At 36.0% G+C, this 13,115-nt stretch overlaps 1 protein-coding gene across 22 annotated transcripts in view; it reads right to left on the reverse strand.

Annotated features, from left to right (window-relative positions):
• Positions 1-13,115, reverse strand: part of LOC106095735 (cell adhesion molecule Dscam2) — a 433,819-nt gene that overhangs the window by 296,423 nt on the left and 124,281 nt on the right. For 7 of the 22 annotated variants that reach the window (XM_059369655.1, XM_059369660.1, XM_059369658.1 and 4 more), the window contains exons 5-6: positions 12,249-12,410; positions 11,629-11,790 (exon numbers count right to left, since the gene is read on the reverse strand). The exons of 5 other annotated variants lie outside the window; for them this stretch is intronic. In XM_059369655.1, the coding sequence (XP_059225638.1) occupies positions 11,629-11,790; positions 12,249-12,410 (324 nt within the window). Of the gene's footprint in view, positions 1-1,781; positions 1,944-2,187; positions 2,350-2,508; positions 2,680-4,964; positions 5,127-11,628; positions 11,791-12,248; positions 12,411-13,115 lie in introns of all 22 variants that reach the window. 10 more of the 22 variants (XM_013263057.2, XM_059369666.1, XM_013263054.2 and 7 more) reach the window with 6 other exon arrangements.

The raw sequence follows: 13,115 nt of genomic DNA on the forward strand, positions 1-13,115 counted from the left end.
GATCCGGTTAAGTATTGAGCAGTAGGTGGATTTTTGAAGCGCCGTCCACCAGACCACAACACCATATAGCACCAGACCACAACACCATATAGCATATAGGTCTGGCAACTGCAGTATATACCCAATGCATGACACGCGGTCTAAACCCACAACTTTTGCCAATTGCTCTCTTGCAGGTGTATAGGGCAAGCGTTGCCCTTTTTGCCTTGCCAAAAAATTGGATTTGAAATTAAATTTCCTGTCCGGCAAAACATCCTCTGCTGACCCAAACCCATATTTTATACATAAATCCCAAGCCTGCGTAATACATCTTTTTGTAAGGAAGTTATTTATAAACTTTCTTAGGTTGGAGTTGATGCCTACAAACTCCAATTCACCTTCAATGTCAAGAAATGCCACCAATGTATATTCCTTGACAGCGAGAGAACCCTCTATGTAGTCGACTAGGTCGTGAAGGGCGGTTTCATTGGATTTTCCTTTTCAATATTCATGCTGCTGCCGAGACAGGCGAGCTCCAGAGAAAGCTGTGGAACCACTCTTCCTCAAGACACTGGACACTTGCGGTGTCGACGATTCCTCCTTAGATGCTTCACTAGCTGCTGCTGTCGAAGTACTTTTGAGCTCCATGCTTCCCCGCCTTGAGCCCAGTCCAACCTGCAATCAGCCTCTTGCAATCCGCCAGACTTTAGCGATGTGATCGATAGTTCCTCGGACATGTGTTCAGCAACAACTGCTGAATCGTCTCCTGATCCCCCAAACCCACCGCTTCTATAGACCTTCATTTACAACTTATTGAATCCGTAGGATACAACCTCTTCAGACTTGTTGAGGTCTGCGAGGCAGCCGGAGTTTAGTATGAATACTTCATGTCTCCGGTCACCATCAGCCTCATCCAATCTACCAATCTTCCAGTCGGTGTTTGAAAGATTGGGATTACATTCTCTTAGTTTTCAAAGTATCGATTCAGGATCTGAGGAAATCCTTGGTATCCAAGCATGCGCCATTGTTTCTTCCTCCTTTACTAAATCTAGTGCTGTACCTGGCCAGATATCACCAATCTTTTTTAGCGCACAACGATACATTTCAATTGAGCGTTGATCCCCGAAGGCAATTGGCCCCGACACTAGCCTGCATCGTCTACCCAAAGCACCAGAAACTTTAGTTTTTACCTGATTTTTTTAGCGGTATTGGGTATGAATTTAGCACGTTTCTATTTGTTTAGTATTTAAATATCTTTAACAATTTTACCTTGCCAACTATTTTTGCGTAACTAAAGAATTCATATTAGGGCCAAAATTATACACTCTTGTTCGAGAGGGAACGACTGAACAAAACATTAACTGGAAACTTAAAGGCAATAATGAATCAAATCATACTTAAAGATATATCAATTGCAATTAATCTTAAGGAATCACAGTGAGCAGTTTGCTAAGGAAACAAGGATACATAGCATAATTGCCTTCTCACCTAATTTAAAAGAATAATAAATAAAAATCTTTACATTTAAAAAAATCAGTCAAATATTTTCTCCTATGAGAACAGTGAGCATATTCGCCTTAATAAAATAAATTATAAAATATAAAAAAAATAAATTAATAAATAACAAATTTTTATTTTCACAATAAATAAAATATAGAAAAAAATGGGTTATAAAGGAGGTAAGGTTTATGTTTTTTTTTTTTTGAGAAAAATCTCAGAAAATTCATAATAGTAATTTTTTCTCAGAAAAATCCACTCTTCTATTTTACTACTTTTCCTACAAAGTTTTGCAAAAAAATCACCATAATTTTCTGAATGCCTCAGCTCAGTGCCCTCTTCATCGATCCATGATTCCACCTTAACAAAATCTGCTACAAATGATGGTATGGAACATTTTAAAACAGCAGCATTGCCCTTAATAACGTATTCCATAAGAATATCAGCACCATAGAATTGATTGACAACTAAAAAGCAAATATAGTCAAAATGAATAACAAGAAAGCTCAAAGAAAAGCAAAAATGAAGCGGGATTGAAGAAGGATACAATTTATTGGAAACTCTGTTTGGGAGAGAGGATATTTTTCGGTTGTTTTTTTTTATCAGGCAGAGCCAAAAATATATCCTTGATGATTGATTTTCTTTCAACTACTTAATACTAAAGAAACCACAAAGCTTGAGTAAACAAATATAAACTCTTATACTGCTAACCAAAATCATCGGTGGGTAAATACTCAGTGCCCTCACTAGCCAACCAGGCTTCAACTTTAACAAAATCGGCCACAAATGAGGGTATGGTACATTTCAAAACTGCTGTATTGCCTTTGATGACATACTCGGAGACAACCTCGGCTTCATAATATTGATTTACAACTGAGATAGAAAAAATAAATTTAAGAGAAAAATTAAACATAAGAATAGTTACACTGGGAAGAGATGCGATATGTTTAAGGCAGGAGCTGAAAAATCATAACAACCACCATAGAATTGTTTTTCTAAAAAACTTTGATTTGTAAATAAAGCGAGTAATACCCGTGCCCTGTTGATCATCCAATGTGGCATAGAGTTCACCACTTTCATCTTGCCAGGAGATGACTTGAACAAAATCGGCCACAAATGAAGGAATGGAACATTTCAAAACTGCTGCATTGCCTCTAATTACATACTCATTATTTACCTCAGATTCATAGAATTGTTGAACCACTAAATGTATAAGAAAAGAAAAAATGAATTTGTTATACAAAAAAATCAAAGACTTTGGAATGAGAAGCTGTCTAATATATCTTACTAAAATTCTCTCTCTCCGACAAGGTAAGAAAAAATAATATAAAAAGTTTTAAGCTTAAAAATTTCAGAAGAATATATTCTTTTTCTGATTGGTAAATCCAAAAATAAATTCTATCAAAAAATAAAAAAAAAAAAAAAAAAAATAGAAAAGATTAAAGAACGAGATCGACCCTAACATAAACTTGATGAAATTCTATTTCTGATAAAACAGAAACTATGGTTGAATATTTTGAAAGCCAAAAGATTTCAGAATGACAGCCACGCTTATATATTACTAATGCAATTCTTCTTCTGATGAGGAAAGAAAAAATTATTGGGTATTCAGAATTAGTATCACCCTAATATTTATTTATTGTAATATATGTTAGCAAGATATAATATTTAGTAATCAGAATAACCCTTATATTTATTTATTGCAATATACGTATAATCTGACATGGGAATTAAAGTGTTGAGAATATGAGTTACACTAGCTTTAAAGCAATTCTTCTTCAAATAAGGAATGAAAAATTAATTAATAATTGTAAAAACTCGACGATTTTAGAATGAGAACCACCCTAATATAAACAAAGTGAAATTCATTCTAATAAAAAAGGAACTATGACTGAATATTCTGAACAGCAAACTATTTCAGAACGAGAACCACTCTGGCTAAAGCAGACATCTCAGTCATTGTGTCCGTCATGACAGCTCACTGTCTGATCGGAAGACATGCTGGCAGACTGAAGGTTGCAAGTAACTTTTGCTGAAGCTGTGAGTACGTCAAGGTAGAAGAGACTATAGAACGTCTGCTGTGTGTGTATGCCACACTGGCAGTCAGAAGGAGTTTCACTTAGGTTCTCATTTCTTTGAGGACTTGTCTGATTTAGCGGATATGAACATAAGAATGCAATTTTCCTTCTGATATTTAAAGAAAAAAATCTAAAAAAAACTCTAAAATCCCAGAATGGGAATCCATCTAATGCAATCTTTACGTAATTCTTTGTCTCTAATTAGGAAATAAAAGATAATTTAATATTCTAAAAATGATTTTAGAATGGGAGTTACCCATACATCCTTAATGCAATTCGCCATTTAAAAAAAGAAATTACAGCGCAAAACCACCTTTATATAATGTGATTGCAATATTTCTTCTGAAAATAAAAATTATTGAATATGTTTAAAACTCAAAAATTTCGGAATGAGAAACACCCTTATACATTCTCAATAAAATTTTAATGTTCTCAAAAACTTAGAAAATTCAAAATGGAAGCCACCCTAGTATACTCCTAATGAAATTCTTCTTCTTTAAAAAAAGTAATTGGAGATTCTACAATCTCATAGATTTCAAAATGAGAACCACCCTAATACTTTACGAATTTATTGTAGTTATGGCATTGCTTTTCTCTTTCTATGATAAGGAAGACATAAATAATTTAATATATTTAAGAATGGAAACCACCCTAGTATTTCTAAGGTAATTAACCATCACTTTTCTTTAATTTCTTCTGACCATGGGAATATTTTAATGAGCCGGAAAATTTTAAGAATATCAGCCATAGTGGGAGAACAACATTTAGAATACAGCCCATTGCAAAGTTGGTTTACAGAATTGCAGTTAATTACTTGACACGCAATGCAGCTTATAAATAATCATTATTTTTATGTTTTATTCTGATAAATCATCAAAAGTGCAATGAAAGTCATTGAACCGAAGTTTCACGGACGGAGAAAAAGAAACATTGTAGTGTGCATATGATGGGAAACATTTCAAGACCCCGTACTGGGAAGGCATTGCATGTTTTCCTAATCGAGATATCACAAAAGACCAAAGTGAAGCAACACAAAGGTTTAAAAGGTTTATTCGTCATTTATAATCTGGCAACATGTGGCAGGAAAAAATGATTTACACGCCACATGTCTTCTGCATATAAATGGAGATAATGAATGTCGTGAGTGAATAAGGAGAAGGTAAATAGTTTGACTATAGCAAAAATTAAGTTAAGAAGAGACTGTATTAAAATAATAGAACTGTTCAAAAGAATATTTTTATAGAAAAAGAAATTAAATCGGAAATGAAAAGCAAAAAAGAAACAAAATGGAGAAGGTTTTGGTGAATATCGTTTGGAATTGTAGTAAAAATCCCCCTTTCTACTTTACGCCGACAACTACTACTTCGACATTTAATGATGTTGTATAATAATGCCAAAGGATCAACCAACCATATTCTGTTCCTGGCATAAAATCCTCTTCTTGGTCGGTATGCCATGAGACAACACTAACAAAGTCGGCCACAAATGAGGGTATCTCACATTTCAAAACGGCAGCATTGCCACGTATAACATAAGCCTTATTTACATCTGTATCATAATATTGGGCAACAACTATGGAAAAAGCAAATACATAATCAAAATTTAAATATTAAAAATTAAGAGAAAAAAAAACTAAGAATTAAAACACTTGAAATTCTTATTTATATGTAAAGGAGAAAACACTTCCCTTCAGAAAAAAACAAATTAAATATGAACAAATTTAGGAAACAACAAATAATGAAAAAAAAAAAACTGTAAGGCAGAATGGTTTACCAAAAACAATATCGTTTCAAAATAATTCCAACTAATACATATTCAAAATTGTTTCAGTTTATAAGGTAGTGTCGTTTCGGTGATTGTCAACTTGAAATCTTTGGGGTTATATTAAATAGTGTTGATCAATTTTGTTGAAGTTAAGTATTCATTGTTTGTGTTAGATGTTGAAATTTGTTGGTGAGTTTGTTTATAAGTTGGTGTTCATTGTTTCATTAAGGATAATATTAACTAGAAGATTTATTTTTATTTATTTAAATAATTTATTATGCGAATATTGTAAAGCCATTTGAGTTTTTTACACAGTAGAATATTTATTTAATAATGGTATATTACATTTCTTTATTGTTTATTTATAAAAACATTTTTAAGTTTCTGTTTGTTTCTCTTTCGCGACGAACTCAATGATCGAAGATTTTCTTTGCAAGAGGAAAAGAAAAGCCAGAGATCGCAACACACACCAACCACTATGGAACGCATTTCGTAATTTGGTTACAATTGCTCATCAGCCATATTAGGTGTGAAGGCTTCAAGGACCGTACGTTGGTATGTTGTACTTGTATCTAATTTATTGCGAAAACGCCTCTATGGTACAAATACCACATTAACCACGCTCGACATCCCTGTCTATTAGCTGTACTTTTCCCAATGCATGTGTTTTTGTGTAATGGCAAATTTTCTGTCTGCACAAATTGTTGGAAAAAAATGTAGTCCTGAAACCTAGGAACACTGTTACTCATCAGGATGAAGTGCTGAATTATATTAACAAAAGAAACTACATCCAACAGATGCACAGAATCGTCATGGTACGCACACGATTCTGTGCATCTGTTGGATGTAGTTTCTTTTGTTAATATAATTCAGCACTTCATCCTGATGAGTAACAGTGTTCCTGGGTTTCAGGACAACTACATTTTTCTCCAGCGGAGTGCCAGATTATAAGCCCGGTTGTATGTTTAAAATGGATTCAATGAAGTAATGACTGTGGAGACAGTTTAGTAAGAGTATATTGCCTGCTATGCCGATATAGACTTGTAGATTGGTGGTTTTTGATTTAAATCACCAATATTCAAGCGGATCGCACGTCCACGAAAAAAACTTCTGCATCAAACTTATCTACAACAAGAATACTTGCCTTGAGCCAAGTACCGTCTTCGACTTTTCACACTAACAACTATCAAAACGCACTATAAACAAGTACGAGCGTGCTAAGTTCGGTCGGTCCGAATCTTATATAAATGCGCTTTTTATGGGCCAAAGACCTTAATTCGAGAGATCGGTCTCTATGGCAGCTATATTCAAATCTGAACTGATCGGGGCCAAAATGAAGATGGATGTTGAGTGGCGTAACACAACTGACTGGCCCAAATTTCAGCAAAATCAGATAATAAATGTGGCTTTTATAGACCTAAAACCTTAAATCCGCGCATCGGTCTTTATGGGGGCTATATCAAGATATAGTCCGATATAGCCCATCTTCGAAGGTCAAATAACCTTCTCGATATTCCCAATCTTAGTTCTTCTTCTTAGTGTATGCAATAGAACGTATGACCTTTAGCAATTCACAAAGAAGTCTCTGGTAGACAAGGCAATGCAGTACTTTGCATCAAACAACAATTCACTCCGTGCATAATCCTCACTTCGTGGAATATCGAATTTTTTTATCAAAGATAACAATATGTCGGCCGCTGCTATTTTGATTACGGACAAGCTCCCTTAAGGACTAGCTAAAAAGTTTAGAGACATTTAGGGTACCATTTAATTCGGGGGACACTATAGTTTCGTCAAAGTACTGAACACTAAAAAAGGCTACCACACTTTTGGGTGCTGATTTTAGCCAGCCTCATCCCAGTAATCGGATTACTCTGCTTTCTCCTCTGACTTCTGAATATACTCTAGCGTAATATGTAGGTGTGAAGGCTAGAATCGACAATGGGCTAATTATGTATCATCTACGAAATAGCAAAAGTGCAGCCTGAATCGGCCTTATGGATGTTAAGGCCGATTCACGGATCCAAAGGATGGCTTGTTTGTACATCACAGCCGCACTGATGACGATATCATCTGATGCACTGAATTAAATGTTACATCTAATTCCCTCAACATTGTCACTAAACAAATTTTTCCGACTACTGCCGTGAGACTAAGGGAGCTTTCTCTTTGGTCGTGTGGCGGCAAGGATACTGTGTTATCCTTGATACAATGTCCGATGTTCCGGACAGTTCCTGCCTGAGACGCTTTTTGATAAAAATTACTGTACCACTACTCCTGATAAAACCGATTGGAACTGCGATATCCCTGAACTAGAACTTGTCACATTGAAAAGGTTACCCGATCACTGCAGTGTATATCAAGCAGAGATCCTTGCAATTAAGGAAGTGGTGGAATCGGTAAGATACATATAATGTCATAACGACGATTGGCATAAATATCTTCTCAGACAGCCAGGTAGCCATGAAATCTTTGGAATAAGTATTTCTGACTCCAAATCGCCCTCGACTTACGCAGATCTCTCAACGAAATGGCTGAACAGTTCAAAATTCACCTGTTCTGGGTGCCGGGCCACAGAAATATCCCAGGGAATTGTGAAGCCGACGAGCTTGCAAGAACTACCTTACACATTTCGGGGAAACTGGAATCTGTGGGCATGCTTCTAGCAACATGTAAGCTAAATTTTCAAGATCATACCCGATGGGCAGCGAATGATATATGATCACAAAGAGGTGGCTGTAAGCATTCCAAAACTTTGTGGCCTAATCTAGGCTTGAAGCGATCTACCGCTTTTCTGTCACTGACTAGAACAGACGTCTCAGTCATTGTGTCCATCATGACAGGTCACTGTCTTATCGGAAAACATGCTAACAAACTGAAGATAGTCAGTAACGACTTTTGCAGAAGCTGTGGGGACATTGAAGAAGAAGAGACTATAGAACACCTTCTATGTGTGTGTCCCGCACTGGCAGTCAGAAGGAGTTTCACTTTAGGTTCTCATTTCTTGGAGAACCTGTTTGATTTTGCGGATGTGAACATTCGTAAGTTGTTGGTCTTTTTATAGCGATCCGGATGATTCAACGGCAGGAACTAGAAGTCCTCCTTCTTCTGTTCCTGCGGTATCACAATGGACGAAAATGTCTGACTGAGTCTGATGGCAGACAGTAACTTAAACCTAACCTAACCTATGGATGTAGCTGCCCTATGGTGCCTTCGCCTTATAGAAGAGTCTTTTGTAACCCTTCCTGAAAACAAATATTTCAGCGGTTAATCAAAGGAACCACTACTCCAGTCGTTCTCTTGGCCACACCGGATGTGAAGAACGCATTCAATAGTCTCAGATGGTTTGACGTCCTCCGGCCACGGATTAGAACAATGAGATGCTAAGTACATATCAGGGCAGTGACCTAAAACTCTCAACAAGGAATAAGTGAATATGAGTTTACATCAGAAGCGGAACAGGGCTTTATACCTGGACCGGATCTCTGGAGTGCCAGTTATGATGGAATACTGCGAACAGAAATGCCAGACGGAACTTGGGTTTTAGGATTTGCGGACGACATCGCTGCAGTCATCGCGTCAAAAGACACGAAAGGAGAGGAGCACAAACTGCTGCAGGTGGAGCTAAGAGCGAAGGACAGACTGCCGCGGCATCCAACTTGCAACTCCTAACAAGAAAAAAGATTCCAGTGAAAGTGGACAATATATAGTTGAAGAGTAAGATATTGGTCAAATATCTAGGAATCCGATTGGATACAAAACTAACCTACGCAGAATAAATCCTACACGATAATGGCTGCGAGGATAACGCCGCAACTTAGTCGACTGATGGCAAACATAGGTGGGCACAGACACTTATTGGAGAGCATTCTTCTCTAGGGGAGCGACAAGTAGAGCTAGATATTGCAGAAAGAATGCCCAGTGCAATCCGTGGCGGCTTTTAGGGTCATATCATCAATTTAGACAGTGGCGTAGCCTTTGTATTAGCAGGAAAGGTTCCGATAGACACACAGGTTATAGTGCGGACCAAACCTTACTCAGCGAGATACAACTTCCAGAGAGGAAAGAGTGAGATTCGAACGGATCATACAGGGACTTTCGAGAGATGGCGGATAAATGAAAGCTGGGGTAGGTAGACACGATGACTTATCCCCAATGTACGTATGTGGAGAGAAATAGGAAACACGGCCACGTCAACTATTTCGTTACAGAGATTGACAGGCCATGGTTACATCCGGAAATATCTACATAGAATGGGCAAATTCTGTGGTTCCGAGGTGAATCTAACCCCACGGGTTAACACTGGGCGGATTTTAACCGGCGAGAGACTTTCTCATCAGATGCAAAAATCAATAAAAAAAATCTAAAGTACGAGATTCGAACGGATCATACAGGGACTTTCGAGAGATGGCGGATAAATGAAAGCTGGGGTAGGTAGACACAATGACTTATCCCCAATGTACGTATGTGTAGAGATATAGGAAACACGGCCACGTCAACTATTTCGTTACAGAGATTGACAGGCCATGGTTACATCCGGAAATATCTACATAGAATGGGCAAATTCTGTGGTTCCGAGGTGAATCTAACCCCACGGGTTAACACTGGGCGGATTTTAACCGGCGAGAGACGTGCTCATCAGATGCAAAAATCAATAAAAAAAAATCTAAAGTACACTAGACATGATGTCCGTGAAGATAAAGTTAACTTTAACTAGCAGAGACACAAACCCATTCAATTAGCAGCACACTGTAACGAGCTTAGCAGAGCTATGCTAACAATTTAACAGAAAAGATCTAAAAATAAAATCAAGAAAAATAATGAAAAAATTCAGAAGAAACGACAACAAGAGCACTAAAAGGACCACAAACATTGCGAATTTTGTAAAAACTTATCTAACAAAGTAATAAATGCAAAAGGAACAAATCTGCAACACCAAAAAGTCCAAAGCGAAAAGTAGAAAAACTTAGAGGAGTGCCGGGTAGCCACTTATAGTAAAGGAAGCTCTTGATGACTAAGATCTAAATCAAAAAGCAAAATATCCAAAAAGTCGCCTGTATTTGAGATAATTGGCATTTAAAGTTAAAATTAGAATTAACAGAATGGCCCACTGTGTAAAAACTAAGAGGGGTGCCGGGTACCCACTTATAGTGAAGGAAGCTCTTGATACCTAGGATCTAGATCATAAAGCAAAATATCCAAAAAGTCGCCAGTAATTGAGATAATTGGCATTTAAAGTTAAAGTAAGAATTAACAGAATGGCCCACTGTGCAAAAACTAAGAGGGGTGCCGGGTACCGACATACAGTGAAGGAAGCTCTTGATGCTTAACATCTAAATCAAGTGGGTACCCGGCACCCCTCTTAGTTTTTCTTCTTTTCGCTTTGGACTTTTTGGTGGTGTAGATTTGTTCCTTTTGCATTTGTTACTTTGTTACATAATTTTTTACAAAATTCGCAATGTTTGTCCTTTTAGTGCTCTTGTTATCGTTTCTTCTGAATTTTTTCATCATTTTTCTTGATTTTATTTTTAGATCTTTTCTGTTAAATTGTTAGCATAGCTCTGCTAAGCTCGTTACAGTGTGCTGTTAATTGAATGGGTTTGTGTCTCTGCTAGCTAAAGTCAACTTTATCTTCACGGACATCTAGACATGTAAATCCATGTTCGATTCGGCCTGGCCACATTTAACGTTTTTGTACTTTCTGAAGCTTCTTAAAAAGTTAATGACTTTTTTATTTTTACATTTTAAGATCTTTTAGATGTCAAGTGTAAGATTTTTAATATCTAAATTCATAATCAACAATTTTTGTATATATTATAATATATTTTAGTTTTTAAAGCTTTACATTCAAGTTATACAATACTGGATTACTTTGAAATATTTACACAGAGTTTGAGTTCAGGGAATATTTGGTGCATAAAAATGCAAATTTATACAAGTTTCAACGGTTATAGTAATTTTGGAAAATTGCAATTGAGGAGTGATATTGAATTACTGTGAGAAGATTAACGTGTTTTTATTGCGTGTGAGAGTTATATTGTCAAGTGTTAGGACATTGTGATTTGGTGGTAGTGTTTTTTAAGATTTAATTGTTTTTTTGTTGAATTAAAAATTTTAGTTTTGTTGTTTGGTATTGTAAAGGATTAAGGATAGTTTTTTTTTCGTTACATAATTGAATCTATAAATAATAAGTCTTAACACACAACAATACTGAGGTTAAATATTAAATAAAATATTCTATCTTTGAAATGCAACAACATTAAGAACTAAAGGGTGGATATGTGTAGATATCCCCCCACACAAAACACACCATATTCAGTGCCGGGGAAAAAGTTCTCTTCCTGATCGGTATGCCAGGAGATGACATTAACAAAATCGGCCACAAACGAGGGTATATCACATTTCAAAATGGCCGAATTGCCACGAATTACAAAGGCCTTGTGGATATCCTCTTCATAGTGTTGGGAAACAACTGTAACAAGTTGAAATCGTCATAGTTGTAGTATCTTTGTTAAACCACTTAGTTAAACTTAAACACAAAAAAAAATCAAAATTCAGGGTAAAGAAAATGAAAAAAATTAAACCATAATAAAAAAAAAACACAAAAATCAAAACAATACTAAATGACAATAAAGATGATAATGAAGTAACGCCAAAGAAAACGAATGAATCTGTGAAGGGGAAAATGATGTTGATTTAGATATTTTTTTTTTTTTTTGTCTTTGGCTATGGTGATTTTGGGTGGCAGCCAACTTAGAGTTTTGCTTTTCTAACTAATTTTCATGACAACGTGCTTTGGATTTAAGTTCAAGTTGAATTTTTTGTTGTTGTTTTGTTTAGTAGAGTACCATACTCATTTACTAAATCCTATGCATTAATCACTACACACATATGCAGAAGAATTAGAAGAAAGCTGTAACTAAATCGCACCATATTCTGAGCCTGGATAGAAATTCTCCTCACTATCCGTATGCCAGGAGACCACCTCAACAAAATCGGCCACAAATGAAGGTATCAAACATTTGATTACCGCTGAATTGCCGCGTATCACATGCTCTTTATTAACATCGGCTTCGTAGTACTGGGCCACCACTAGAAAATCAACGCAGGAACAATAGATTTTTAAAAATATATAAATTTTCATTTCTTTTGATGGAGGAAAAATGGAACATATTTTTCTTTGGTTCATATAACAATAAAAACAATTTTCGCACACTAGTAAAAACACACACATACTGTTTAATGATATTTTTATATTTGGGTGGGAATAAAATATGATTTATAAAATATGTTCAATAAAATCTCTGGCCTTTTAGGTATTTATTTGCAACGCTTAGAAGGAGCAGAATTTAATCCCTTGTTAAGCGTACCGACCTATTAGTGTACAGATCTTTATAGTAAGAACAAAACTTATGCTCTACCGTCATGCGCTTCTGGAACTTCTGAGCCTCGCTTTATAAGATACCTTCCCCCTTGTGGAGCACGGTTACCCAAAATCAAAAACCAATAAACAAAAATCATATTCTATTGTAGTATGATATTTTATTTAAATTTTTGTCTGATAGATAGAAATCGGGTTTCTTAAGCAAAGCCTGTAATATTCCTAAGAGCGTAAAGTAGCACAACAATCCAAGAATATTAAAAGCAAGTAAAAACGTGCTAAGTTTGGCCAGGCCGAATCTTATATACCCTCCACCATGGATCGAATTTGTCAAGTTCCTTGGCCGATATGTTTTTTTGTACAAACAATGGATAATGGATTCGAATTGCTATGCTATTTCAGTTATACCAAGTTAT

This window comes from Stomoxys calcitrans, chromosome 5 (genome assembly GCF_963082655.1).
Source record: "Stomoxys calcitrans chromosome 5, idStoCalc2.1, whole genome shotgun sequence".
NCBI classification, from domain to species: domain Eukaryota; kingdom Metazoa; phylum Arthropoda; class Insecta; order Diptera; family Muscidae; genus Stomoxys; species Stomoxys calcitrans.